The sequence below is a fragment of the Odontesthes bonariensis genome, chromosome 14 (genome assembly GCF_027942865.1).
Source record: "Odontesthes bonariensis isolate fOdoBon6 chromosome 14, fOdoBon6.hap1, whole genome shotgun sequence".
In the NCBI taxonomy this organism is placed as follows: Eukaryota; Metazoa; Chordata; class Actinopteri; order Atheriniformes; family Atherinopsidae; genus Odontesthes; species Odontesthes bonariensis.
This window is the reverse complement of record NC_134519.1, coordinates 20,749,413-20,774,536: the sequence shown is the minus strand read 5'-3', so window position 1 is coordinate 20,774,536 and position 25,124 is coordinate 20,749,413. Positions and strand designations below refer to the sequence as shown.

The 25,124-nt window shown below is 38.6% G+C and overlaps 1 protein-coding gene across 5 annotated transcripts; it reads right to left on the bottom strand.

Annotated features, from left to right (window-relative positions):
• Positions 1-260: 260 nt before the first annotated feature.
• Positions 261-20,282, bottom strand: kif2c (kinesin family member 2C). 5 transcript variants are annotated; one of them, XM_075483427.1, is made up of 24 exons: positions 20,146-20,282; positions 7,905-8,011; positions 7,125-7,203; positions 6,933-7,027; positions 5,844-5,945; positions 5,428-5,476; positions 5,319-5,354; positions 4,513-4,659; positions 4,059-4,178; positions 3,813-3,910; positions 3,602-3,697; positions 3,447-3,501; positions 3,163-3,325; positions 2,783-2,873; positions 2,637-2,700; positions 2,341-2,432; positions 2,117-2,259; positions 1,698-1,911; positions 1,458-1,568; positions 1,287-1,354; positions 1,065-1,143; positions 867-947; positions 675-768; positions 261-397 (listed from the first exon to the last, which is right to left on the bottom strand). In XM_075483427.1, exons 3-24 carry the CDS (start codon positions 7,183-7,185, stop codon positions 336-338), a joined length of 2,121 nt encoding a protein of 706 aa, XP_075339542.1. In that variant the 5' UTR covers positions 7,186-7,203; positions 7,905-8,011; positions 20,146-20,282; the 3' UTR covers positions 261-335. The 5 variants fall into 5 exon arrangements, with proteins under 5 accessions (XP_075339542.1, XP_075339543.1, XP_075339546.1 ...); XM_075483428.1 differs by having other exon boundaries at positions 7,934-8,011; XM_075483431.1 differs by lacking the exon at positions 5,319-5,354.
• Positions 20,283-25,124: the final 4,842 nt, after the last annotated feature.

The window sequence follows — 25,124 nt, the reverse complement described above, 5'->3', positions numbered from 1 at the left end:
GGAAAAAAGTGACAATTTTCTAATAAAGCTTAGTATGGAAGTTATGCAATGTTTGCCATTTCTCAACATAATTGTTCATGTTTAGAAGAGCTAAATTAAGTGACACAAAGTTAAAAAGTGAACTTATTCAGCAAAACTGAGTTTCCCCTAATATCGGCGTTTTCATGTCCACCTGCACCATGGTCAGATCATATTGCTGTTTGAATCTAAACCGCCTTCCAAGAGCAACAGCATTTTCCCACAAAAAGAAATAGTGTCCCAATACATTTTATTTAATACAATTAAAAACAGAGAAAAGAATTTAAAAAAAAAAAAGTCAGTTTGTTCCTCTGATTTCAGTGGTGCAGCCTCGTTATCCGCTCCTGATCCACAGCAGACTGCAGAGCCAGAACTGTGTCTGGATGACAAATAACACAAAATGTAAAGCACTTCTACATATCGATACTGTTTTGTTTTAATTTTTATTAGGCTTTACACTTAATCTCGACAAAACAACAAGATGAAAGGTTTCTATTCTATATTTGAATTTTTTATTTATCTTTTTTTTTTTTTTTTTTTTTAAAAACAAGCACGTGGATGTGTTTAAATTAAATTCTAAAAAACTCAAAATAATCTCAAATGGTTTATTTGATTAAATATACTTCTAAATCCAAAAAGTCATGGTTTGTACCAACCCATTAATTTGCGGGAATGATCCATCAAGTTCGGAAATCCTGCCTCAATGTTGTAGGAGGTTTGTTCCATGTCATTAACAAGTTCATTTCCTCTCTGGAAAAAAAATAAAAGGAGATGAGAACTTACGCAATCTTTTATTAAAAAAAAAAAAAAAAAAAAAAAAAAAAAAGAAGCTGTAAGGAGAATACTACCTTGAGCTCCGCATAAACTTTCTCCTCAAACTCTGCCACTTGAGATATGGCGTCATACACGCTGGTGTCCACATCAGTTCCCTAAAAATCACAAAATCAACAGACCGAATTAAGAGAAGAAAATCTTATACAGACTTTTTATTATTTTTTTTTAATTATTATTATTTTTTTTTTTAACTTGATGCAGTACAAGCTCACCTCATCTGAGGAACTGCTCATAGGTTCCTGTGTCTTCGGTGCTCCAATGGCTTTAGAACTGCCTTTCAACTCTTTCACTCTATCAAAAAGCAGAAAGTCCTTCATTGTTCCAGAAATTATACACTTTTCATAATAAAGTCAGAATTTTCATACCAAAAAAACCCCCACCAACAAACAAACGATTAGTAATCAAGTTGAGACGTTAGTACTTGTAATATGTACCTGTCAGCATAGCGTAGTGTATTCATAGTATATTCACATGAGGCCATGCTTGGAGACACCATGGCGATCTGAATAAGAATAGAAAACAAGTGCACATTCATCCTGCATCTGCATTATCCACTGCAACAGGACCTGACTGGAAAAATGCTTCAATTTGATGTGGTAACATACCATGCAGGTCCTGGACTTTTCTCCAATGAAGGAATCCCTCAGCACTTTGGTTAGAGTGCTCATCCGGAAAGGAATGTGGTCACTGTTCATTCCCAGTGAACGAATACACTCCTGCAGGACACAGTAGTGGACATATGGCTTTGTGTGGTTTGATCTACATTCTCTTGGTTAATATGAATGCGCATCTTCAGCTACTCATCTATCCACCGTGTGCATGCCTCCACATCAGTCGTACTCTACCTTGAGAGCGAGCAGACTGCGGTTGATCTCAGCAGTCTCAACCAAAGTGTTGCGGTCATTGCTGCTGACATCGGTGCCACGCTCATTGCCAGCCAAATCCACCAATGAAAACTTGCCATGCAGAGTGGTGGCGCGGTCGTTGCGCCGTAGCACAATCTGGAGGACGGCGTGAGAGCGGGATGAGTTGGCGTTGGCTGAGGTCTGGCCCGATGTTCTGAGGCAGTAGAGCAGAGGGAGAGAAATGAAAACAAGAAAATCGTTTGCTCGATTATCATAGCGTGTCTTTTAGCTGCCGATTAAACCTTTAAAGGTTTCATTGAATGACAAGCTGCACTTGAAATTTAAAAGGTAAAAACAAAATCAAGTATATGCTGCTATACCATAAGACTGCAACCAACTCATGCTCAACACACGGTTACCTGCAGGAACTGCCCATCTGTATAATCTTGATGACGTCTTCCGTTGTGGACACGTCGATCTCCTCCAGTCCCACCACCTGAACCTGCTGCCGATCATCCTCCAAGACACGGAGCTTGGCCTTCTTATTCAGCAGGTCGTAAACCTGAATCAAAAAACGCATATTTGACTACAGGAATAACCGGACTTTTCATTGAAAATTTTTATAATTAAAAAGTTTAATTACTTTGCCGTTGTAAATCTCAAAGAAGCTGACATAGACAGACACATCCAGATTATTATATCTCCTGTGGTTGAGGTGGGTGAAAACATCCTGGGCTACAAAAAAAAACAAAAAAAACCGACAATTTTAATTAAAGTGCAGTTCATATATCAGAGTTTAATCCATCCCAAATGGTATTAAAGGTCAACTGTATAGTTAATCTAAACACATACATTCAAGAAAACAAATTGCCTTTGATTGATTCCAATTTTGAAATCTCATCTTAAAAACCTCAAGAGATCATCTGGATTTGGTCTTACCTGCCAAGGCGTAGATTCCTTGAGCACTGTTCTGCTGCTTTCCTGTGAAATTACCTCCCATCGTCTAGGAGGAGAAAAAAAAAAAAAGTAATTAATTCAAATTCATGTTTCAATACAACTCAGCCCTGTACATAAAGCAGACTTACGTGAGTCTTACCACTACCCGTCTGTCCATAGGCAAAACAAGTTGCCACACCACCTTCAAAAATGGACTGCACCAAAGGTTTGGCTGTGAACCTAAAAGGAGAAAAATCTGACATAAATAGGTGTGTTTAAAAAAAATAATAATAAAAAAGCACCCCATATAGTTTTAAACAGCACTGTAATTCACATCCCAGAAAAGAATACATAACACATTTTCTATACATTATGTGGGAAATTAGAAATAAACCTGGACAGGATGACAAAGTGATCGCATTTTAACTATGTGCAAGTAACTTACTGTGCACATGGAGGAAAAAAAAAAAAATAAAACTAAAATCAGATCCATTTCCTGCTTAGTAAAAAGCTCAAATGAGGTAATTACTTGTAAACCAGGTCATTGGTGGCACTTTCATCAAAGGAGTAGTCAAAGTGGAAGACCTGGTTGTCCAAGTATTTTGTGAGGTCCACCTTTTGTTTTGGCTCATGGACCAGTAATGTACCCCTTCCAGGCACAGACACCACATCTATTTCCTTCTTAACAATCTCTGAAATACACAAATAAATAAATCTGCATTAAAAAAGGTAAAAGTTTGTACTCATTCCTAATCAACTCTATTATATTCACTTGATGCTCTATAAAGGACATAAACGTCATATCTAGCCCACCTTGCTTGTTAAGGGGCCGCTTCCGAACGCAAACGCAGATCCTGTGAGGCTCAATCTGTAAAGATCAAAGATGTGCAAATGAGGGAGTGGACTACGAACTACGTACCTAGCACGCAGCTCCATACGTGGAGCGTGGCTGCTGTGTTCAAACTCACCAGGTCAGCTGTGGATAACGGGGTTATTTCCAAGCTCTCTCGGAAATCTTGGATCATCTCATAGAACTTCTGGTTCGGACGAGATGCCTCTCCGAACTAAAAGGAATGCAAATAAATTGCTAACTGAAAAGTAACATTGCTAATGTCTTGGGGAATGAATGAATGGCATAAATAGCAGAACGAGTCAAACAAAACAAAATCAAAAATGTACCTTTCCCTTCTTGGTCTGCGTGTCGAAGGGCTTTATAACAGAAGACAATCTTTTGTTGCCTTTGTTTAACTCCTGGGGAGCCACAGATTTTCTTCTGCCTAAAGTAGACAAAAGTTTTTATTTTTTTATTTTCAAATATTTACACCCAACAAGCCCTTCCTCTCCATCTACTGATATTTCTAAAGACCCAAGAAAATCTATTGGATTTGCACGATAATACGTTTTTACGTAAGAATGCTCACCAACCTTTGGCCGAAGGCAGAGGAGGCATCCGCTCAGGCTCATTTTCCTTTATGGCCTCACGAGCAAAAGGCAGCGAAGATGCTAGCTTGGCATCCTTCTCTTTACGCTGCTGATTAGGAATTGCTACATAAACAAGATATGCAGCGAGTTAATAAAAACAAAAGATAAACATTTCCAAATTACTGAACAAGAGAAAAGACTGAAAATATAAAACCTTATGTCTAAAATGCCCGAGAATCTACTTAAATGGCTTGATACCATCAATGTGTGATGTGACTACAAAGAGGCACAACTTATATTGTAAAGGATGCAGCCATCGATAATTTAAAAAGTTTGTTTCGTTTAAAAAAAAAAAAAAATTAAACAAATACATCACCAGTTTGTTTAATCTATTTAGAAAAAAATAAAAAAAAGTTTTATTTTCTACATCAAATAAGTTTGGAAGATCACTACTAACTAAAGTTTGTGAGGACTGGCAATGGTTTGAGATCAGCACGGATCGTCTCTGGGTTTGCTTGGGAAGATCCCGCGGTTGATGCTGGCGCTGCAACGGGTGCCGGGACCTGGAACAAACAAGTCTTCCGCGCCTGAGACCGAGTGGCAACTGGAAGAAAGACCACAACCAGACCGTGCAATATGATGATCTGAGCTTTAAAGTGAATATCGTTGAGCATTCGTGGGAATCTTTTCACGTGAGTATACATGTGATCCAAACCCGAGCAGAGAAGAGACTGCGCGAAGACAGTTAGTTTCCCAAATAACACATCACCACTGCAACATGTTTGCAGCTCTGCCGGGAAACTAATTAGTTAGAGATCCCGCATGACAGAGAAGTGCGTTTGTAGTGACTAACATGCACAGAAATGTTCAAGCAAAAAGGCTAAAGATAAACTTAATATGTCATAAAAATGAAAAAAAAAAAAAAAAAAAAAAAGACAAATTGCCAGAACATTTTAGTTCCAAAAAGTAATGTTTTGTTTTTTTCAGCACAGTGACAGTCCTTTTTTTAATTTGATTAATTATGCCAGAATAAAAGTGGTACCCAGTCATGATTCCCAGCACTAATTTCCTCTTTCCCATCTTACTGTGTGCAAATTTTAAACTGACGCAGACGATTAATTGTGTACAGTCGGGTCTAAGCAGCGCCCAGCGCTTGCAGGATTGTGACTTGTTGCACTTACACCCTGATCCCTTTAACAAAAGCAGTGATTAGAAAATAGGATTGATTTGCTTCAGAGAGAGGAACATGCATGCCTTGCCGACCTGACTCTTGAGCCTTTGGTACCACTGGAGCAGAGGCTTTGGAACAAAATGAGCTATTAGGTGACAGTTACTGAGCTAAACAGTCTAAGCAGTCGATTTATTTACATACAGGAGGGAGGGGCAGGAATCCTTGATGAGCGAAGTCGACCCTCATACTTCTGCAAAAGAAAAACAGAATCAGAGGACAAACTGTATCATCTATCAGGTATTCAGATCCCTGTGGCTGTGTATAGCCTGCAATCTCACTCTGTACATATACTTAAAGTAATTCAGTCTAAAGCTTTACATCCAAACACACTTGAAATACTCCCAAGACAAAATAAAAACTCATTTCTGACATTCTACTTGAACTTATATTCGTTTCTGGTTTACTTGACTTAAAAAAAAGAAAAAACATTTTATTTGATGAAGAGGATTTGATTGTGACGTTGACATTTAAAAGGGAAAAAGTAAACTGCAGCAGTTAACTCTGACAGCAAAGGGCTCAGTTTCTTCACTAAATGTAAAACGCAGAGTAACACTTACTTTGTCTTTCTCAGGAGCAGGTGGATTGGCAGCTTTACTGGTGGCAGAATGTATAGGTTCCAAAAGCTCTGGATTGAGTAAACATAATTCACTCATTTCAACCTAAAACATGGACACAAGCAAAATACATTAACGCCATTTCCAGTGGGACTTAAAAAGAACAATACATTAGGGTTTAAAGAGGGCTCCTATCCTTTACAAAACAGCATAAAATTCCATTTTTACTCATTTCAAAGCCTTGATACCTTTGGAGCTTCCTCTAAATCACAGCCTGCGAGCAACTGTACTTTTTAAGCATAACATAATGAAATGTGAAGCTCGTTTTAACACACAATAGTTATGCAGTAATGTTGTTATCGATGCATGATTCCATATATGTTACATAGATGGAGTTTCTTTCCCGTGTAAGGAAACAATGCCTTTAAGGCCGTGTTGTATTGTTAAATCATAGTTTTCTTCTTTCAAACAATTTTTAGGGTTGACGTATAAGAGACTGAATTATATGGGGGCACCAACAACAGAACAAGATCTAATCAATATGTTAAAGAAAAACACAGCAACTATAACTAGCATCAACCCTTAATTTTCAGCATTCCACCTTTAACTAATAGCTGTGCATTGGACTTTTCTCATATTGGTGTTAATTCATTTGTATGAACTACATTAACCCAGAGACAACTAGACGTTGGTTAAAGACGTCAAGAAGTAACTGACAGCCAAGACCCTCCATCCAAGTAGTAAACTGTACATTCATTATTATGTAAAGTTATCCAATTACCTCCCAGCCTGAAAATAAAAATGGGGAGATATTTAAAATATGGCTCTAACTGCTACAGAATCAACGCAATATCTATTTTGAAACCCCGAAATGAAGGCTTAAAGTCCATCCTTCGTTCACATCTTGATCACCTCATCTTAAATACACTTTGGTAGTGTGCAAGGACGAAATTAAGAAACTTAGTTACTGCCCATGTCTTCATGGGGCAGATCGTATATAAGTTATGTCTAACGGCTACAACAATAAATATTGAAAAGATTAGGATATTTTTTGTGATCACGAACATATTCTTTGTGGTTCAATTTACTGACCTCCTTCCCACGAAGGATGTTTCGTTCATGCCAGTCCACCATAGCACTGCCCTTGACGCCATCAACGGATTTCACCGTGGCCGAGTGGACTCGACCTGGTTCACACACAAGCAAAGTCAGTACCAAGCTGACGACATACGTTTCCCACAGCGGAAGACAAAATAAAGCTTTTTAAAAGCCTTGTGAACTCACCATCACTGCGACTAATCTGAACAGAAAGTCCAACCAGAAGTCTGGACAGGTTGCTCTCCATTTTAGCTTCTTCTCACCACTGGAAAGGAAAAATCCAAAATTCGCGTACATTAGCGCACAAGCTAACTAGTTATCTGGTAACAATGCTGCTTCCACTGCAAAATCATATTATCCTTTTCTTGTTAAATTAAGTGTCACATAGAAGAACGACATCTCAATTAGTCGATTTCACTTACTTCAGACAACTTCGCACTTACCTACAAGCTAACTTCAACAGCGCCAAAGATTTAAACTGGCGTTATTTCCGAGAGTCTACGAATCTGATTGGATATCGTCTTTACATAGTAAGCGATGTTCTTCTTCTACGAACTTGTAAGTGAAATTCAACTCGATATTATGCCGCCACTACGCGGATCCGTTAGGAATAACCACTTCGGTCAAATACGACTCTAAAATTAAACTGAAAGGGTGTTTTATGACGATTTACTTTTGCACCATAAGGCTGTATTTCAGAGACAAAATCACTTTCACTTCACATAACCCGTTGAAAATGTAATAAGTGATGCAAATGCTTGATCAAAGTAACAAAACTTATTGCATTTCTACTATATTTGGAACAACTGAAGACGCATTTTTTTATCGAGCACTGATTTTTAAACAGTTTTTCAAGCATGGTGGAAGTGAGGCAGTTCTATTGAAAAAAAACCCCAGAGATAATGTTTTAATAACGATGATAAAAAATTATGAAATGATGATGAAAAATGTTGTTGAGATGCTCACAAGTGGTATATAATGATCTTTATACACACTCCAATTGAGGCAATGACTGCTCCTTCAGGGGTCTTCAACCGGGGGTCCACAGAGGTACTGCAGGGGGTCCGCCAATTCTTGTCATAGTAATAAAAAAATATAACAAAATTATTTTGTTATACTATCGCGGGTATTGTTGCGCCCAGTCTTTTTTCCGTCTCAGTTTTGTCCAGAAATATGTAAATAAAAAGGATTCACTGTGCTGTAAAAATATTAATAGTGCTGGAATGAATGTTAAATTTTACATACAACACAAAGGAATAAAGTCCAATGTAGTACATTGAATCAAATTAAAAGTAAAAGTAAATGAACTAGGATAGAATCGTTTCTCAGTAGCTGGCAGTTAAATAAAATCTTACATTTTATCATGAAACTCTGTTGTATATACTCCCTAATGAATAATAGCCACAACACTGGACGGCGGTGTGGTGGTTAGCACTACCACTTCATAAAAACAAGGTTTCTGGTTTGAAAAATAGGGGAGTACATGTGTTCAGGTACACAACAAAAACAGTAATATTTTGTATTATTCCAAATCTGTACATTTACAAATATTACAATGGCATTGTCAAAATGATAACTGAAGATGGATTTTTGTGATTTAATTGAAATTGTGTTACAATATTGTCACTAAACGCACCCCTTTCCGTTTCTGCCTTAAGTTGTCGAGCTAATCTATTTTCTTAGACTATTTCCAGATTGTGTCTATAGGCTTAAGTTTGTCGAACTATGTCTTGGATTATAAAGTTATTCTACTCCATTCGACTTTCTGAATGAAAGTGGAAGTCTTGATAACTTTCAATCAGGCTTCAGACGTCATCACAGCACTGAAACAGCTCTGGTCAAAGTGTTAAACGACATCAGGTTGAATACTGATTCTGGTAATGTTTCAGTCCTGGTTCTGTTGGACCTCAGCGCTGCGTTTGATACTGTAGATCTGAACACATCACACCAGTTTTAAAATCTTTACACTGGCTTCCAGTCAGTCACAGAATAGATGTTAAAAGCCTGCAGATGGTTTACAAATCCCAGAACGGTTTAGGCCCAAAATACATCCGTGATATGTTCAGAGAATATAAACCCAGCAGAGCTCTTAGATCCAAGGACTCAGGTCAGCTGGTCCAGTCTAAACATGGAGAAGCAGCATTTAGCAGTTATGCTGCAAACAAGTGGAACAAACTGCCAGTGGAGATTAAACTTTCACCAAATGTAGACATTTTTAAATCCAGGTTAAAAACATTTCTTTTCTCATGTGTCTATGCATGAAATCTGCACGCTATCTTTTAACTTATCTAGACTGTTGCTTGTTTTTAAATTAATTTAAATGATTTTATTTGTTTCTCTTTATATTCTTTTATGTATGTTAATGCTTCTTCCACTCCATGCTGCAATGCTTTTATTTTATGTAAAGCACTTTGAATTGTTTGTACATGAAATGTGCTATATAAATAAATTTGATTTGATTTGATTATGTTATTGATCAAACGTCATTTAAGTGTCTTGATGTTGACACTGAGCAAAGTTGCATTTGGAAAATATTTTGCAAATGACTTTTACAAAAACAAGCAACCCCATTCGTTATATGGTCCATGGAATTCCGGTTTAACATGGCACATTAAGTAATCGCTGCCGAACAGAATTGAGGTTTCCAAAGTAATCCCCTTTTTATGTCCCTGTGTATAGATCATTGAGGCTGATGGTACAAATCAAGTATGACCTTTGCTAGACAATGTTACAGTTATTTGCCCAAAAATATCGTATATTGTGACATGTATAAATATCACATCCAAAAAAAATTCTTCAAGTTTTTATCTTCATTACACACCCTTCTAATGTTACCACAATTATTCCCTAATTCTGCAAAATGTTGATCCATTTGGCCCTCTGCATTTTGTCCACGTGACCACAGGAATCCTGTTTGTTCACATGTACTCTCTCTTCCCACACCCACTGCAAACCAGTCCCCCATGACATCAACATTCAGGGACAGCTGGAGAATGACCCATAATGCAGTTCAGCCTTGCCTTCAGCGTGGGAGGCTTCCTATTTTTCCTTTTTTTTGCCCCCTAGACTCTCCGCAACGCACCCTCTCAGCCTCCAAACCTCCCGACTATACACAAGCTGGGCTTGTGTATACACAGTCTCCACAAACGAACGCTGACACATGACAAATCAAAGGTCTAATAAACAGCTTGTGTGGAGCAATTTCCCCCCCCACCACCAAGGGATGAAAAATAAACAAATCCCTGGCGGTCGACTGTCCAAGCCATTTGGTGGGTCTGTCTGCCGAAGACTGGGTGGCCCAGGGCCTCTTGGTGTGAGGCCTGGGACGGTGCCACAACTGTTTCCTGTGGGCAGCCCAACCCCCAGAACCTCTCCACAACTGGCTAAGTGGGTGGTATTCCCCTCCTCCTTCTTTTCCTCTAACCCCCCGAACTCCCACACCCTCCTCCCCCCTTCAATAGTCTCTTCTCCAAGCACCTCCCCTTTTCCCCTCTCAGTCAGTTGGTCTGTTGATTTTAACAGCACAAGCTCAACACTCCCCCAGTGGCCTTGAGTGGATTGAATAAGCAAAATTTTAACTTTGTCTTTGTTTGAATTTAGTTCCGTCTGTCTGTTTACTAGGTGTGATTGAAATTATGCCACATGTACCATTGGGCTCATATACCTCATTATTTACTTGAAAACATTTGATTATTGCACACAACATATACATTTAACTTATTCTCCTTTTCATGGATTTCAAAGTAGCTTATGTGGTGTGATAAAGTTATTTGAAATGACACCAAATGGAGTCCAGTAATAAAAATCAAACTTACTATTTGCAATTACTGACAAGAAAGTGGAATATGAATGTCCTCGAAGTCCACGAAATTCCACTTTATATGTCAAATAATGATAGTTTTTTTTTGGGAGGAGGGGGGGGGGGGGGGGTGAGGAAATCATCTAAGTGCTTCCACATGTAATATTGTCTCAAAGCTGTTTAGAGCCCTGGTGGTCTTTATCTTATCAAGGTCAGGCCATAGAGACACAAAACAATGTTTTTGTTTTGATTCCATCCACGAACTTTCTGCACATTTCGTGCTACATGCTCGTGCAACATATCATTCGTACAGTTTAAACTGTCGCTTTCCACTTTCTCTTTTCAATATGTTTTTGTTGTAAATGATCATTTCCTTAAGTCTACAGTACTGACTTGTGATGTTGAGAGTTTTCAGTTTTACATTTACGACAGAGAACGTCCCACATATGTTGCAGAGCCTCCAGGGTGGGCTGTCTCTCACATAAACACTGCATACTAGTGCACAGATAACTCTGTAAAACATTTGCTTGTTCCCACTGATAAGGTTCATTATTTTGCTGAGAAATACTTCCAAAGGCCTTTTGAGTGAAAGCCTTTTTGGTTCAAACATGCCCCAAGTTTCAATAAGTGATTTTTGTGCCATACTGTGACAGGATTAAAGTAATGGGAAAGAAAAAGCAGCGACATTGAAGGTGCTGGCTTCTCAGGTGGTTGATTTGAGGAAGAAAGGGTCATGTATCTGTTGGCCCTGACTCCGCTTAACAGCTCCCATTTTTCCATCTGTCCAAAAGCATATTTTCTCAGTGTAAAGAAAAGAGGCCAAGGCTCTGTTCCCCCTATACAGACTAAATAAACACACATGCATACTGTACGTGAGCTGAGCACACTTACAAACCACCCAGGAAGGTTGACAGATGAGAGGAGCAGTGAGAGCAACAAAGAAGCAAATGAGAGACAAAAGGGAGGACTCCAAACCCAGAATTTGGAGTCCATACTTGGGATCTTTGGAACAATTTATACATTTAGGGACTTTCCTCATAAGGGCAAATTGTATGTCCGATATTGGCCAGCATTAGTAATTTTAGCTTAATCCCGAACTAAATAGTAGATTTACAGTGTGATAAAAGTGGGACAAAAAGATAAGAGAAGTTTGTGACTGCATCAAAGTAGCTTTAAAAAAAAAAGAAGCTGATTCCACAAAATCATTTCTTTTTTTCTTTTTTTTTATTAGCACATGAAAAATATATAAAAAACAACATATTAAAAAAGTAGAACAAAAACATACAAAGTATACAGTAGATAAAGCAAATGTGCAGGAGAAACCAAAAGAAGCCTAAGGGCTTGTCAAGTGGTCCTCCAAAGATAAACATTCTACATAAATTTAATTTACAGTAATGTGAAGAACAACATGAAGCAATTAGGAAAGAGAGAGAGAAAGAAAAGCAATGTGGTGATATCAAGAAAAATATGTGGGTTATGCATTGCTCAACTGGACCAATAGAAAGTGAATTATTTGTTTCTTACATGATTTTATGCTTTTACAATTTCTAAGATGACTTGGTAATGAATTCCAAAAGTGCGGCCCTCTAAATCAAATTGAGAACTGAGAGAAAGTAGACTTGAAAAAAGTGGGATGGAGATTATTTTCTGACCTAGGGTTCAAATTATGAATCTGGGAACTGAACTGAAATACAGACTGGAAACAAATAGGAAGTAACTCATTTCTATAAAGTACATTTTTGCCTCATGGTTCGAGTCATGTTTCAGAGAAAACCTCACATCTCATTAACGTTAAGCTATAGCCACAGTCTTGCCAAAGTTTGGAGTCTGTCATGCATTATTCAATATGGCCAGCAGAGTGCAATATAGCTACAAACTAAAGTGGCATCGGGCAGTCAGTAGCAGCAACTGCAACCTGCCTTAAATATTACTAGCTGTTAAATTCTTTTGTTTTTTTTGTTTAAGTTTTAAACCCTGAAATTTGTGTGTCCAACACGGCATCAGTAGGGATTTAAAGCTTCTTCAGTCAAGGAGCAAAAACTGAGCACATACTTAATTCCTCTGGAGCAGACACTCATTAAAGCATATTAGTATTCTTGGCATGTGGGGATCCACTGAAACATGCCAGTGACCCATTTTGGTTCCCAGTTCATCATTTTAGAGAGGCCGCCATACAGACTAACCTACCCCTTCAACTCTATAACTTCACGCTTTGGAATAATCAGTTTACAGTTGATACACCTTTGACCTCTGTCACACTGGCTTGGTCTTGAGACCATCCTGGCTGGTTTTCCAGCAGGCAAATTTCATTTGGCTTTGTCTTGTGAACCTATTAGGCCAGTGTACGACACACATTTGCAGAAACAGTTTAGGAACAGCTTGTCAGGTTGGTTAACTGTGTCACAGGAACCCTCTACTCATTAGTTTACCCAGTTTCATGTCAAACAATTGCTCAGATTGAGTGTGACAGCATTAATGTTGTGGGCAAATGTTTCAGACTTTTTCTCAATCAAAAACACATTTGATTAATCTGTGTAATCCATGAAACGCCAACCATTTGTTCCCAATCTCTCTCGCTTGTTGTTAACCCAGAATTAATCGAAGACTTTTTGATTGGATTTAGATGTCTATGAATTTTAATGTGGTCGTATGAAATCATTTTGAGACCAAAGATGTATCATTTTGCAAAAAAAAGCCAACAACTTATAAATGACTGACAAACAAATCCAAATCTATATTTGTAGAGCTGTTTTCTTTATTAGAGACTCGCTGCTTAGTTTGTGACATAATTATTTGTAACACAAAAGTCAGTCAAAGCAAATGAATGAATGGCAGTGGAGAAGATCGCTCTCAGAGCAGGCAGTTAGTAGGAATGAGGACTTAGTTTGGCCTCAGACTGAACAATTAGTTCCTATATATGACTGTGGTTGCATGGATGTATCAAGGTTGAATAAAACATTTCATGATCTGTCATGCATCAGTACTATAGAGACAGTTTGATTAGATTTTTTTTAATAATAGGAAAATACAGAACTAACCCTTATATGTCTGTTATAAGAACTGTTAAAATCAGCTAATCTGGGATTTGTAACCTTTTAGCTTTGTTGCCCAAAGTTTCAATGCAATCTCTTGGATTCCTTAGATAAGCAACTTTTTAAAAGAAAAAGTATTGTATGGATTAGACTGATTTGGATTGTATTCACTTTGATTTGATTGGATTATGATTATCTTGAATTGGACTATATCTTTTAAATGCCTCGAGATGACATTTGTTGTGATTTGATGCTAAGTAAATACATCTGAACTGAGTGGGGAAAAAAAAGAATGAAGCAGAATATAATATTCCCAGAGGTGCATCTGTGAGCTGTCTCAGAGAGTTGCTGGATGAGCGCTTCTAAGAAGAGGAATTGCTATGTATGAATTGAGGCATGGGAACGATATGGCTTGAAAATATATAAGCAGTATAGATCTAAAGAATATTCATACTGTGTAAAAGGTATGAGATGGAAGTACAAGATAAGATATACTATAGATTTGATGGAATAGGCTCCCAGATCCAAACAAGTGAAACAGATATAAACATATGACTTTCTGAATTACATTTAACTATTGCACTAAGGGAAGTGAAAAGAGACTAGGACATTACCAAAGCAGCTGATGTTGGGGGGGGTTATTACACAAAGAGTGATTGGGCTCAGCGTATAGGTAGGGGATGTTCTGTGTTGTGGATCTACCAGAAAAAAGACTGCGAAAGAAGCTCATTTTAAGTCTGGAGGTGTTAGCTTTAAGGCCCCCTTTGCGCTTACCAGATGCTCGGGGGGGGAAACAGGTTGTGGCCGGGGTGTGAGGAGTATTTGATGATGGCCATGACCTTCCTGATGCAGCAGGCCCTGGAGTTATGTATGTGTGACTATGGGTGCTTAAGGTATATTTAGGGCATTACAGTCTCCTGAGCTCTAGTATTGGAATACAGTTTGAGTCACGGCTTTACACCCACGGCTCATGGTTCCTCCGTTTCTCCATTTGGTCAGTAACTAGTCCACGGGGCCACTCTGTCACTCACAATTTTCCTCTCAGTCTTTGTCAGTTTTCCCTTTAAACTACTCGGTGCAGAGTGGGCTACCTTACAGAGAAAAGAAAACAGAATAAGGTTTTCAGTTTTAAACACAATGCAAGCATGTCCTCTGAAACGTTGGTGACAAAATGAAATGCATTTGAAACAAGGTTTTAGCTGTAACTGTGACATTAGCTCATAAATTCTATTCTTGAATTCAATCAGTTGCTTTATATGAACTGTAAAGATTGAAATACAGCAGGCCTGCACACGACCTCTTTAAGGGGAACACCAATCGAAACCACAAGCCATGAATAGAGCAGAAAAGTGTCAGTGTGCTTTTGAAATTAATCCTCAAAACCCACCAGTGTTTCTTTTCCCCTATTTTACAAGGCTCAACAGAGAAGTCAGATGTTTGCTTGCATAGAGCTGGGTACAACATGTGGACCCCAGAGTTTTCAAAGAAAAACTTACACCTACAGTACACACAGAGTTTTACAGGGCTCACCAAAACCACAGCATTGGGTTGGACTGCGAAAGAAATTCTGTCATATCAATTAAATGTTTGTGTTTCACTCAATCACAGAAGTCTCTCAAGTACTGTAAATTATTATTTTATATATATACATATATATATATATATTTATATATTCCAATGCAGCAAAAGAAAATTGGCACAACTTGAAGCAAAAAAATTTCATGAAGCTATATCTGCACTGTATTACAAAAAGAAAACTGGGTTAAGTAAGAAGATTAAGCTACGATTCATTTAATATTTTTCCATTCCTGCGCCCAAAATGTGCTAAAACACATGGATATGGTTGTGGAATTGATGTCAAGAGTCAGGTCAAAGTGAAAGGTTTTGAATCTCTGACTCACCCCATTTCGATTTCTATTGCCTGCACTGGTAATTCAAAGAATAAGACCACTTGTTTCAGTTGTACATTTTTAGGCAATTTTGGCCTGGCTCATTGGAGCGATATCTTACTTATAAAGATGCACAATGCATCAACCGTTAGATTAAACAGGAAAGCTAAAAAAAAATGCATCAAGGCTCCAATTATAATAAAGAAAATTAAAGAAATGACAGAAACCACATCACTAGCTGCCTTGTGCTCTAATGTGTGGTTAAGAATCACCACACCAAACTTTGGTTTATCTTCAAAGACATCAGTAATATGAAAAACAAAACACTTAAAGTAGTTATCTTGCATAACTTTAATTTAATTACGACACTATTATTTTAATATCTTTTATCAAGGATGTGAGGTACCTACAACACATTCTGCACTTTAAACTGTTTGTAATCATCTACCTTAAAAGCATATAAACTGAGTCGGTAAAAGTTCCACAGTTGAAAGGTGAATGTTTTTAATCTACTCTACCAGCCAACAGTGAAATGTGAGGAAGAGCAAAAACAGACATTTTTATCCCCTCTAAAACTATGAATTGGAGAGCGAACACGTAAGCGGGGACGCCGTGTATCAATGACACTGATATTGAAACACTTTGAAAATTTCTCAAACTAGTAAGCCATATCGATAGACTCCTCTGTAAATATATGTCATTGTTTGGAAACTTCTGGTGTTGGTTTCATTGAATGGGAAATTGCAGTCTAACCCAGGTAAAGTTCATCCATGGAGGTTAATCTAAATTTGCTTTTAAGTGTAAATGTGCTTTTATGTAAATTGAAATGTAACAAATACCTTCGGACCTATTATTTAACAGTGTTGAGTTGCAGAAGCTGCCAGACATAATGGACACACACCGCACGCACTCTGCACAACATTTTGGTGAAACAACAGCATCTTTAGTCAGAGGCTTCCTCAGCTCAACTGCAGTGAAGTCCACTATGGTGGGTCATTACTGTCCACTGCGGTGACCTTTTACAATGATTCTCTATGCCAAGTAGGGATGGGAATCGAGAACCGGTTCTTGTTGAGAACCGGTTCCCATTGTTACAATTCCTTGGAATCATTTGGCGATTTTGCAAACGATTCCCTCATCGATTCCAGTGGGCGCGAATGACGTCACCACGCAATGTTGCGTGGCGAGTCCAGCGCAGCCAGCAGTCAACAGTAAACATGGCGCCCAAGCGGTACAAACGCTCGAAAATTTGGTTACACATCCCTAAAAAAGACGACAGGGCAACTTGCAAAGTGAATATTTCACCAAAGGGAGGAAATACTACCAACATGCAATAACTATGAATGTATGTCGCGTTTTCGATCTGCTCCGGACTAACGTTGGTGAATCTGAACCCAGCAACGTTAGCAACATTAGCATGTCCTCGGCTAACACTGCAGGTCACTAACTAACTAACAAACACTGCCTATCATGTTAGCACCATTTGCCTCATTGTAAAACCTGCTGTTAGTAACGGTTAAGGTTAAATGAATGCCTTCTCAGGCATTACATTTAGATGAAATCATGAGAGACAGAGCCTGACTGGCTCAGAGCCAGAGGCTGGTGGTACTACCCCCAGTTCACGTCTATCTCCAGCTTCTCCTTTCACCAGAGCAGGGAAGAGTTAAATTACCCAGGCCATGATAGACCGATGTGGACCTCACCGTTGTTGGGTTTGTAAGGTCAAACTCGTGTTACTTCTAAACTAAACAAAGTTGATGCTTATCGACCGGTTTGTTGTCCTTTTTCTCCAAATGAGAATCGATAAGGGAACCGATAAAGAAACGAATCGTTAATTAGAATCGAAAATGGAATTGGAATCGTAAAAATCTTATCAATTCCCATCCCTAATGCCAAGACAAGGGTTTTTTTTTAGGATGAAAGGCATGATGCATCTGCCTATTTTTTCTTTTTACTTTTCCACTGGTACATAACAGATTGCTTCCCATTTTCCGTTGAAATGACCAAATCGTTTTGAATTAAACTTCAATTATCCTCGCATTGAACCTTTTCAAAACTCATAGTTGAGATCCTCACTAGGTGCTTGATTTTCTTAGGCCCTGATCTCATTTAACTTATCTCCGCCACGGTTATTATGAGCCACCTACCCAGTAGTGCTAGAGTTATTTACATTGCACTCTAAACGTGTTAATGCCATTGTTTGCCTTCTCCATTTCCCAGACAAACAATATTGAAAAACCATACTAATGTATGGTGTCAATTATAGTCTATCCCCTGGTTTGCCTAACCTTCTGTAGAAGGCTCTTCCTTATTGCTCCCCAGCCTGCCCCAGTCCTCCTCCTCTTCCCCTCCTCTTCACCACATGAAATGGCCGTCTGTGCCAGCCTAGTACTGGGCCTTCATTAGCTTTTACTACCCCACTTGGATGTGTTTAGTTTAGCTCTCCTTCTCTCCCCCTCTGTGTGTCTCACTGTGTGTGTGTGTGTGTGTGTGTGTCTCACCCACTGTAAGTGTCTGTGTCTGCATGTGTTTAATTACCAACCCCTGCCCTCCCTTTGGAGTACCCCTCAATGCCATGCCACCATATCATTACACTGTGGCTGCAATTTAAGCTTCAGTCACACACACTCACACACACACACCAGTGTATGCAGGCTGGAGACAGCAAGGCACAGCAGAGAGCTGCTCCAGCCCTTTTATTCAAACCTAACATGGCGCTCTGAAGAGGAAAGACGTACACAAATACAGCGATGCGGAGGAAGAAGGAGTTGCACGACAAACACAACAAAAAATTGCAGTGCCACAGCGTACTCGGACACAACACATCACGACTAATCCACGACTACGTCTGGTGTTCGAACTGTTATTGTTTGAACTAAACAAAGCACTTATAAACACAAGGCCTCGGCCTTACGAGGCTCATATTTAGGCCCTTCTGTAAACAGCAAAGCACAGAATGAATCAATTAAAAGGGCATTACGCTGGTTCCTGTTTATTTAAAACATGTTTACACTATATGGGCCCTCCCGCCTGTCTGCATGATTGCCTGGAACTTCATATCCCTCCTCCTCCTGCCACTACTCGACGGGCCCAGTCACGGCCAAGGTATACCAAACACACACGCACACACATTTGCACTGGGCATAGATTACAAACACATTTGTTATGTTGAAGAGAGTTTTGAGTAAATATTGATCCCGTTCTTCCTCTGTTTCTGTGAGAGATGATTAGAAGAAGTCAGTTGGAGCAACAGCCTTGTGCAGCATGCAATCACAGCACATGGAACACATATAAATACATGTAACGGGGGAAAAAAAAGAACTCATTGCTTAAAGGAGCAGTTGGTTAAAGAACAGGTTCAGAATGGTGAGTAAGTGCTTAAGTAAATGCACATATCTCGTTGGTGTTGACCGATTTTTAGCTTTTGAGGAAAATGTTGCCGCGGAAGCTAACCTGTCACGCACAGTTTCCTGTATGGTGGACGGTTACACAGATTACTTGTAATAACTTTTCAAAAAAGAAGAAAATAATCTCATAGAAGCTTAGTTTTGTTGCTGTTTGTTTCTGTTTTTTTGTTTCTAGAATGGAAGTATGTTACTGCTGAAATAACCATTAAAGCCATTAAAAACATTCGGTTACAGGTGCACTCTTTGGTTAATTATAACTTAGTTAAGTTTGGTCAAGCCATATTTCAATTATATCATCAAGGCTACTTAAGTTACACGTGTTGATTCATACATTGAGATCATTATTATCTAGAAATATGTAAAAACAAAAAAATGCTTTCATGTCACAACATGGTTATTTTGATGTTATAATGTTTTCACAGACTGTACTTCTGTTATTACATATTTGGTCGTGTATGTCTTTGTGGGTATCCAGGGTGTTCACTTCTAATTTCAGCACATTGCGTGAGTATGTATGTTCACAACAATATCTCTTTGCTCAAAATGTTACCCTTTAATAAATACCTTATTGTGAAATTTACCAAGCAAAGTACCAAGTCAGTAGCACAAACATACATCAAACTACCCAGTTTTATTCCCATCTGGATTTTGCTATACACATGATTTATTTTAATCTGCCTGTGTTCTGTGTTCAGATATCTGTTGTGGAAATGTTTACAAACAAGCATATTTAGATAAAAACCTATTTTGCATTAGTTGTATCATTTTTTTCCCTGATGCTGATTATTGAAACATAATAAAGAATATTTCCGAGCTTCTCCTGTACTTTCCTGTCTTAGAGTGTACCATGTGTAAATCTATAGGATATAAATATCAACTCGCTATCTATAAGGGTAGCTGGCCAGAGAGACAGACTGACATACATATACACGTATATAGCTACATACATAGATGCATACATACATGAATATATACATACATACATTATTACACAGTAATAAATAGATACATAGATGTTATAAAAAGTCTACGTGGTTGAAGAAGATAGTAAAAAAAAGTCAAATAACTTGCAATACTTACTTTGGTTCAGAGGCTGCAAAGACGTTTTTCTATAGAGACAACTTATTTCTTTAGATATACAGAGAAACAATCCCCATTCCCCAGATTTGTGTGGTATGTCACCTTGAAGTCTGCCTTCTCCCTGGCTTTACAGCTAATTCCCCTATTCTTCGGCGCTGTGTTCAGTGCAAAAGTAGTTACACATACATCACCCGCTGCTTTACACAGACACGCATGCCTGTGCATGTTTTTTAGGCACACACACACACTTTTCTTTACTAATCAGCCCTATTGAATTCCAGCAACAATAGGCGCTCATCCTCTGGCCACCCAAGCAGTGCATACATGCACACACACCCCAGCATCACCAGATCATGAGTTCAGTCTTTTGTTCCTTTGTTTTGTTTTCTCTTCCTCCATTGATCTCACCTCCACACACAGGTCAGGAGTTGGCACAGCAAGATCATGTTATCTGGACTATCAGCTCCCATCTGGGCCCACACACTACCTCTCACACACAGAAAGGAGGGAAGAAGCTCATTTAACCACCCTCACATGCACTGACCTTGTATTATTAAGAGGAAAGAAGATATACTTTTTTTTTTTTTTAAAGTCTTGTGTTTTGCTCAGGCACGTCTGTAACTTTCTGATGTGACAGAAACTGTGGACACACACATTCACTTTTTGTTACAGTGCAAACTTCTCATAAAACACACCTTGTTAGCTTCCCAACATGTCAAAACTAGATGCTGTGCATAATATAAAAAAATTCCTTGATATGAAAACGTTTGACAACTGTTGACATGGACAAAGGTTTATGTATTTTGACAAATACATGCTCTATTTTAAATTTGATACCAGGAGCACGCTTTAAAACATTGGGGACAGCCACGTGTTTACCACCTCGTCCTTTGACGGCTGTAACAACGAATAATTGCTGTACTTTTAAAATTGAACTATTTCACCAGCAGCTCAAAGCCTTTGTTGTCATAGTTTTGGTTTCATTTGCCTCAAATGTTATCAGTAGGAGAAAAGTCTGGACAGCATGCAGGTCATTTCAGCACCTAGAATCTTTTACCACTGACCAGTGCTGAATGTAGACATACATGCAGAATGTGGATTGCTGTGAGTTGGTTACATGTTGCCCTTTAACAATCATTGATCAATATCATTCACTGTTACAGCATTTTCTCCTACATGAACTCATGAAGAGGTTTACACCAATCAGTCCTGAGGGGAAATTTGTTTTCAGAAAACTGCAGTTATTTACAACGTCTACATGTCTTATGTAACTACTTCACTTTTTTCCTTATCAACATAAGCAGAACTGAGTTTTTACACACCTGCGACAGTTTGGTTTCTTTCTTTTTTCTTTGCATCAGGTTTGCTAACCAACAAACAAGCTCTAACATGTCGCCTGACAGCTGAGAGAACCTTTACCTTTGATATCAAGTCCCTTGTTTAGCTTAAATATTTGGTTAGGGACACAAAATGTTTGAGTTAAATGCACAACTTACATTGCTTGCATACTCCTCACGACCCCAATAGGTCACATGGTGCCAGCTACACCAAATGGCTTTGGTTGAAGGATACATACACACTTAATTTTCAATCCAGAAGTGTAAAAATGCTAGATATCTTACTGGCGGCTTACTTGATTTTTAACTGCAGAATCACATCTGTTTTGAACGCTGATTGAAGGCTCAGAGGTTACAGCCATTCATCATTGGTTTTAAGGATTGCCCGCTTTGTTTAGAGATCTCTCAGAAATCTTCAACTCTTACGTATATAGCAACTGTGTATCACAGATGATGAACCTCCTAAATCCTGACTATATTAAATTGCAACTGCCAATAGTTGTCCAAACCGACTGTCACAATGAGGTGAACCTCTCCACATATTTACTTGAAAATCTCACTCTCTGTGATGCTCTTTTTACACCCAGTCTTGTTACTGACCTATCGTCAGTTAAACTGATTATTTGGGAGATACGTTGTTTTGTGTGTGTGTGTGTTACTTTTATTTGTGTGGATCTTTGATCATACATTTTCCAAACAACAATAAAAACTCTCTGTTTTATCATTTGAAGTGTTGAATGTTCCATTTTGAAGATAGAGTAACGGCTTAAAAGTTCTTCAAATGATTACATTGTGTTTTTACGTAGATTCAGCATCCCAACTGTTTTTTTGTTTTTTTTTCTAATTTGTAAAAGATGGTCTCTGTAGAAATTCAACCCTCTAAATGCCCTGAGATTATAAACACTTGAAGTTCCTCTCCTCAACCCAATCAAATAAAAATGTTAAGATCAACAGGTCAACTCCAGCAAAGCATAAAGTTTCTTATCTGATATGCCTCTCTCAGTCTACTCATGTAATGTTTGGCAGCACAGCTCACTTTTGTATAAGAGCACATCTATAGAAAGCTAATGGAAGTGAGTGTGAAAAAGTAGCACAATGGCTTTAAAATTAGAATGAGGAATTTTTTTTTTAGTCAATGGTGCGTTGGTCCCATTGTTTCTTGTCATATTTTGCCATATTCACTTTGTTCATAGCTGAGAGTTTAAAGGTCTAAAGGGTTTTAACCAAATGCATGCCGGTGTTGCCTTCACCTCAGCTGCGACCAGTTTCACACAGCTGTGACATTGAATGCAACTTGTGCTTCCAGCACTACATCACTCACTTCACAAATGAGATCTTATTGATCTACAGCTTTAAAACTGAATCAGCATGGCCTCTTTTTAACTTTTAGCTTGTCCTTCATTTAAATGTATTAATAGTGTGTTGTACTGTTTGCCTAAGTTGTTTGTGTGTGTGTGTATATAATGTTTGACTGAGAATTGGATGTGCATGAAAGCAACTTCAAAAGACTGAGGTATCAGATTCAGACATGAGCTGCTTTGCCTGGGCTGACAAATGAGAAGTTGTTGTGTGGGAAGCGGAGGAATTTACAGCATCTAACTTTCATCTACACAGGTGGGCCTCTGTGTTTATGCAAGGATACCTGCACATGAGGACGAACGGAGGTGATCCTGTTTTACTATATTTATGAGGTCCAAAAACAAGAGGCTCAATACACTTTTGGGGTCCAGAATTATACCAGATCTCACAGGACCAGTTAGCTGTTTAATAGTTAAGATGTAGTTTCACTGTTAAAAATAGAGTTGGGTTGCAGTGAGGGGCCAGGGAATGCATTATCTCAGTGACGGGTCCCTGTAAAGACACAAGTAAATAAGAATGTGTGTGTGTGTGTGGTTTGTTTTGTGTTTAAGTTTTTAAGGATGTGTCACGCACTCAAGCAGAACAGTGATATTCTTGTGAACGTGAGTGTGTGTGTGTGTGTGTGTGTGTGCAGTGACGGGGATGTAGACAGAGGAGTCACAACAATGATTCAGGCAGCAAATGATCCCAGATACTTTACCGGCTGTTCGGAGCTCCAGTTCAGTGGCTTTCAATGTTAAATCTTTGTCCGGTCAAGTAGATGTTGGTTAAAAAAAAAAAAACAATGATGGTAAAGAAAGTGTGTGTGATCAATAAAGTCTGCAAGATAACACATTTTTTTTTTTCAAAATATATATATTTTTTTTTAATGCCTTTAATGATAGGAATGTTGGAGAGAGACAGGAAGCAGAGAGAGGGGGAAGACGTGCAGCAAGGGGCCATCCGGTGCGGGACTCGAACCGGGGCCAGCTGCAGCGAGGACTGTAGCCTCTGTACATGGGGTGGCTGCTTAACCCACTACGCCACTGACTGCCCCAAGATAACACATTTTAAGGGATCCGATGTCTTTCAGTAGATTTTGGGTGACTCGCAGGAAGTAGTGACATAACTCACATCAGGCACAACAAAATAACAAAAAACTAACTGATACGGATCTGAATCTCTTCAGCAGTGAGCTTCCTGCCTTCTAATCTGTCTAGATTATTATACTGAACATATCCAAAGCACTCTTACAATATCTGAACCTCCTTCTTAATGTAACCTGATCTTAAAAATCAGCAATACTGTTGGCGATTTTGGGTCATAACATCCCAAACAAAATAAGTATACAAAACATGCCAAAATGGATATTCTGAGACACAGTGGTCACAGCCCATGTTTTTTTTCTTCTTCATGTTCTTTACAGTCAGTTTTGCTTCTTGCATTTGTTTTACAACTGGTTTCAGCTACTTATCAACACACACACACACACACACACACACACACACACACCTGTGTTTGTCATCGCTTTCCCTCAGTATGATAGCTAACTGGTTTTCTGTTCCCATTTGTCCCATTGTCATTGTTTTCTTCCTTGTCAGCTCAGTCCTGTTTACTGCCTTGCCCTACTATGTGTTTTTTGTATCTGTGTTTTTGCAGCACCGAGTTACGGTAGTTATGGTTTTGTTGAATAAAAGTGAATCTGTATAACCTCACTTGCTTGCTTCCTACTTGTAAATCTGCATTTGAGTCCTCTTGTTGAAACAACCCGACACAATGCTTTGGATTTTAATGGGAAATTTACCGAAGTGATAATGAGTAACAGCTCCATATTCAGCAGCTGTGTCTTAAAACAGGGCTGTTTTACGTGATAAAGATTATTCATCAATGTAAATGGGCTAAATTCACATTTATGCATTGAAATATCAACATGCTGCCATCTAACCTTTTACGTGACACCAAAGAAATGAATCTTTGATAAGAGTAGGTAAATTCAGCGAGTATATTTAACCAGTAAACAGTATAGAGCTGCTGACCCTTTATCTCTTTGCAGGGTCACGCGGGGGAAACCCACGTTTGAAAAGACAGACAAAAACTCAGGGGAACACTTTTTCATTCAATTTATTTTGTTAGTTAAATTTCTATAGCAGGTGAGGGAACAATATGGTCACACATGGGTTTTCTTGAGCATAGTATTCAGAAGTCACAGTGTTTCAGACGTGGACAAGAACATCTTAAAAACGATAATGAAGAAGGGAGGGCCAAGAGGAAAATCAAACACAAGGTGTAACAGTGATACATTCC

Excerpts from the sequence above, each read along its gene's own strand:
- kif2c (XM_075483427.1), bottom strand. The coding sequence starts at position 7,185 with ATGGAGAGCAACCTGTCCAGACTTCTGGTTGGACTTTCTGTTCAGATT. Across the intron at positions 5,946-6,932 it reads ACATCCTTCGTGGGAAGGAG|GTTGAAATGAGTGAATTATG; the intron begins GTCAGTAAATTG and ends TCCATGTTTTAG. Across the intron at positions 398-674 it reads TCATTCCCGCAAATTAATGG|ACACAGTTCTGGCTCTGCAG; the intron begins GTTGGTACAAAC and ends TTTGTCATCCAG.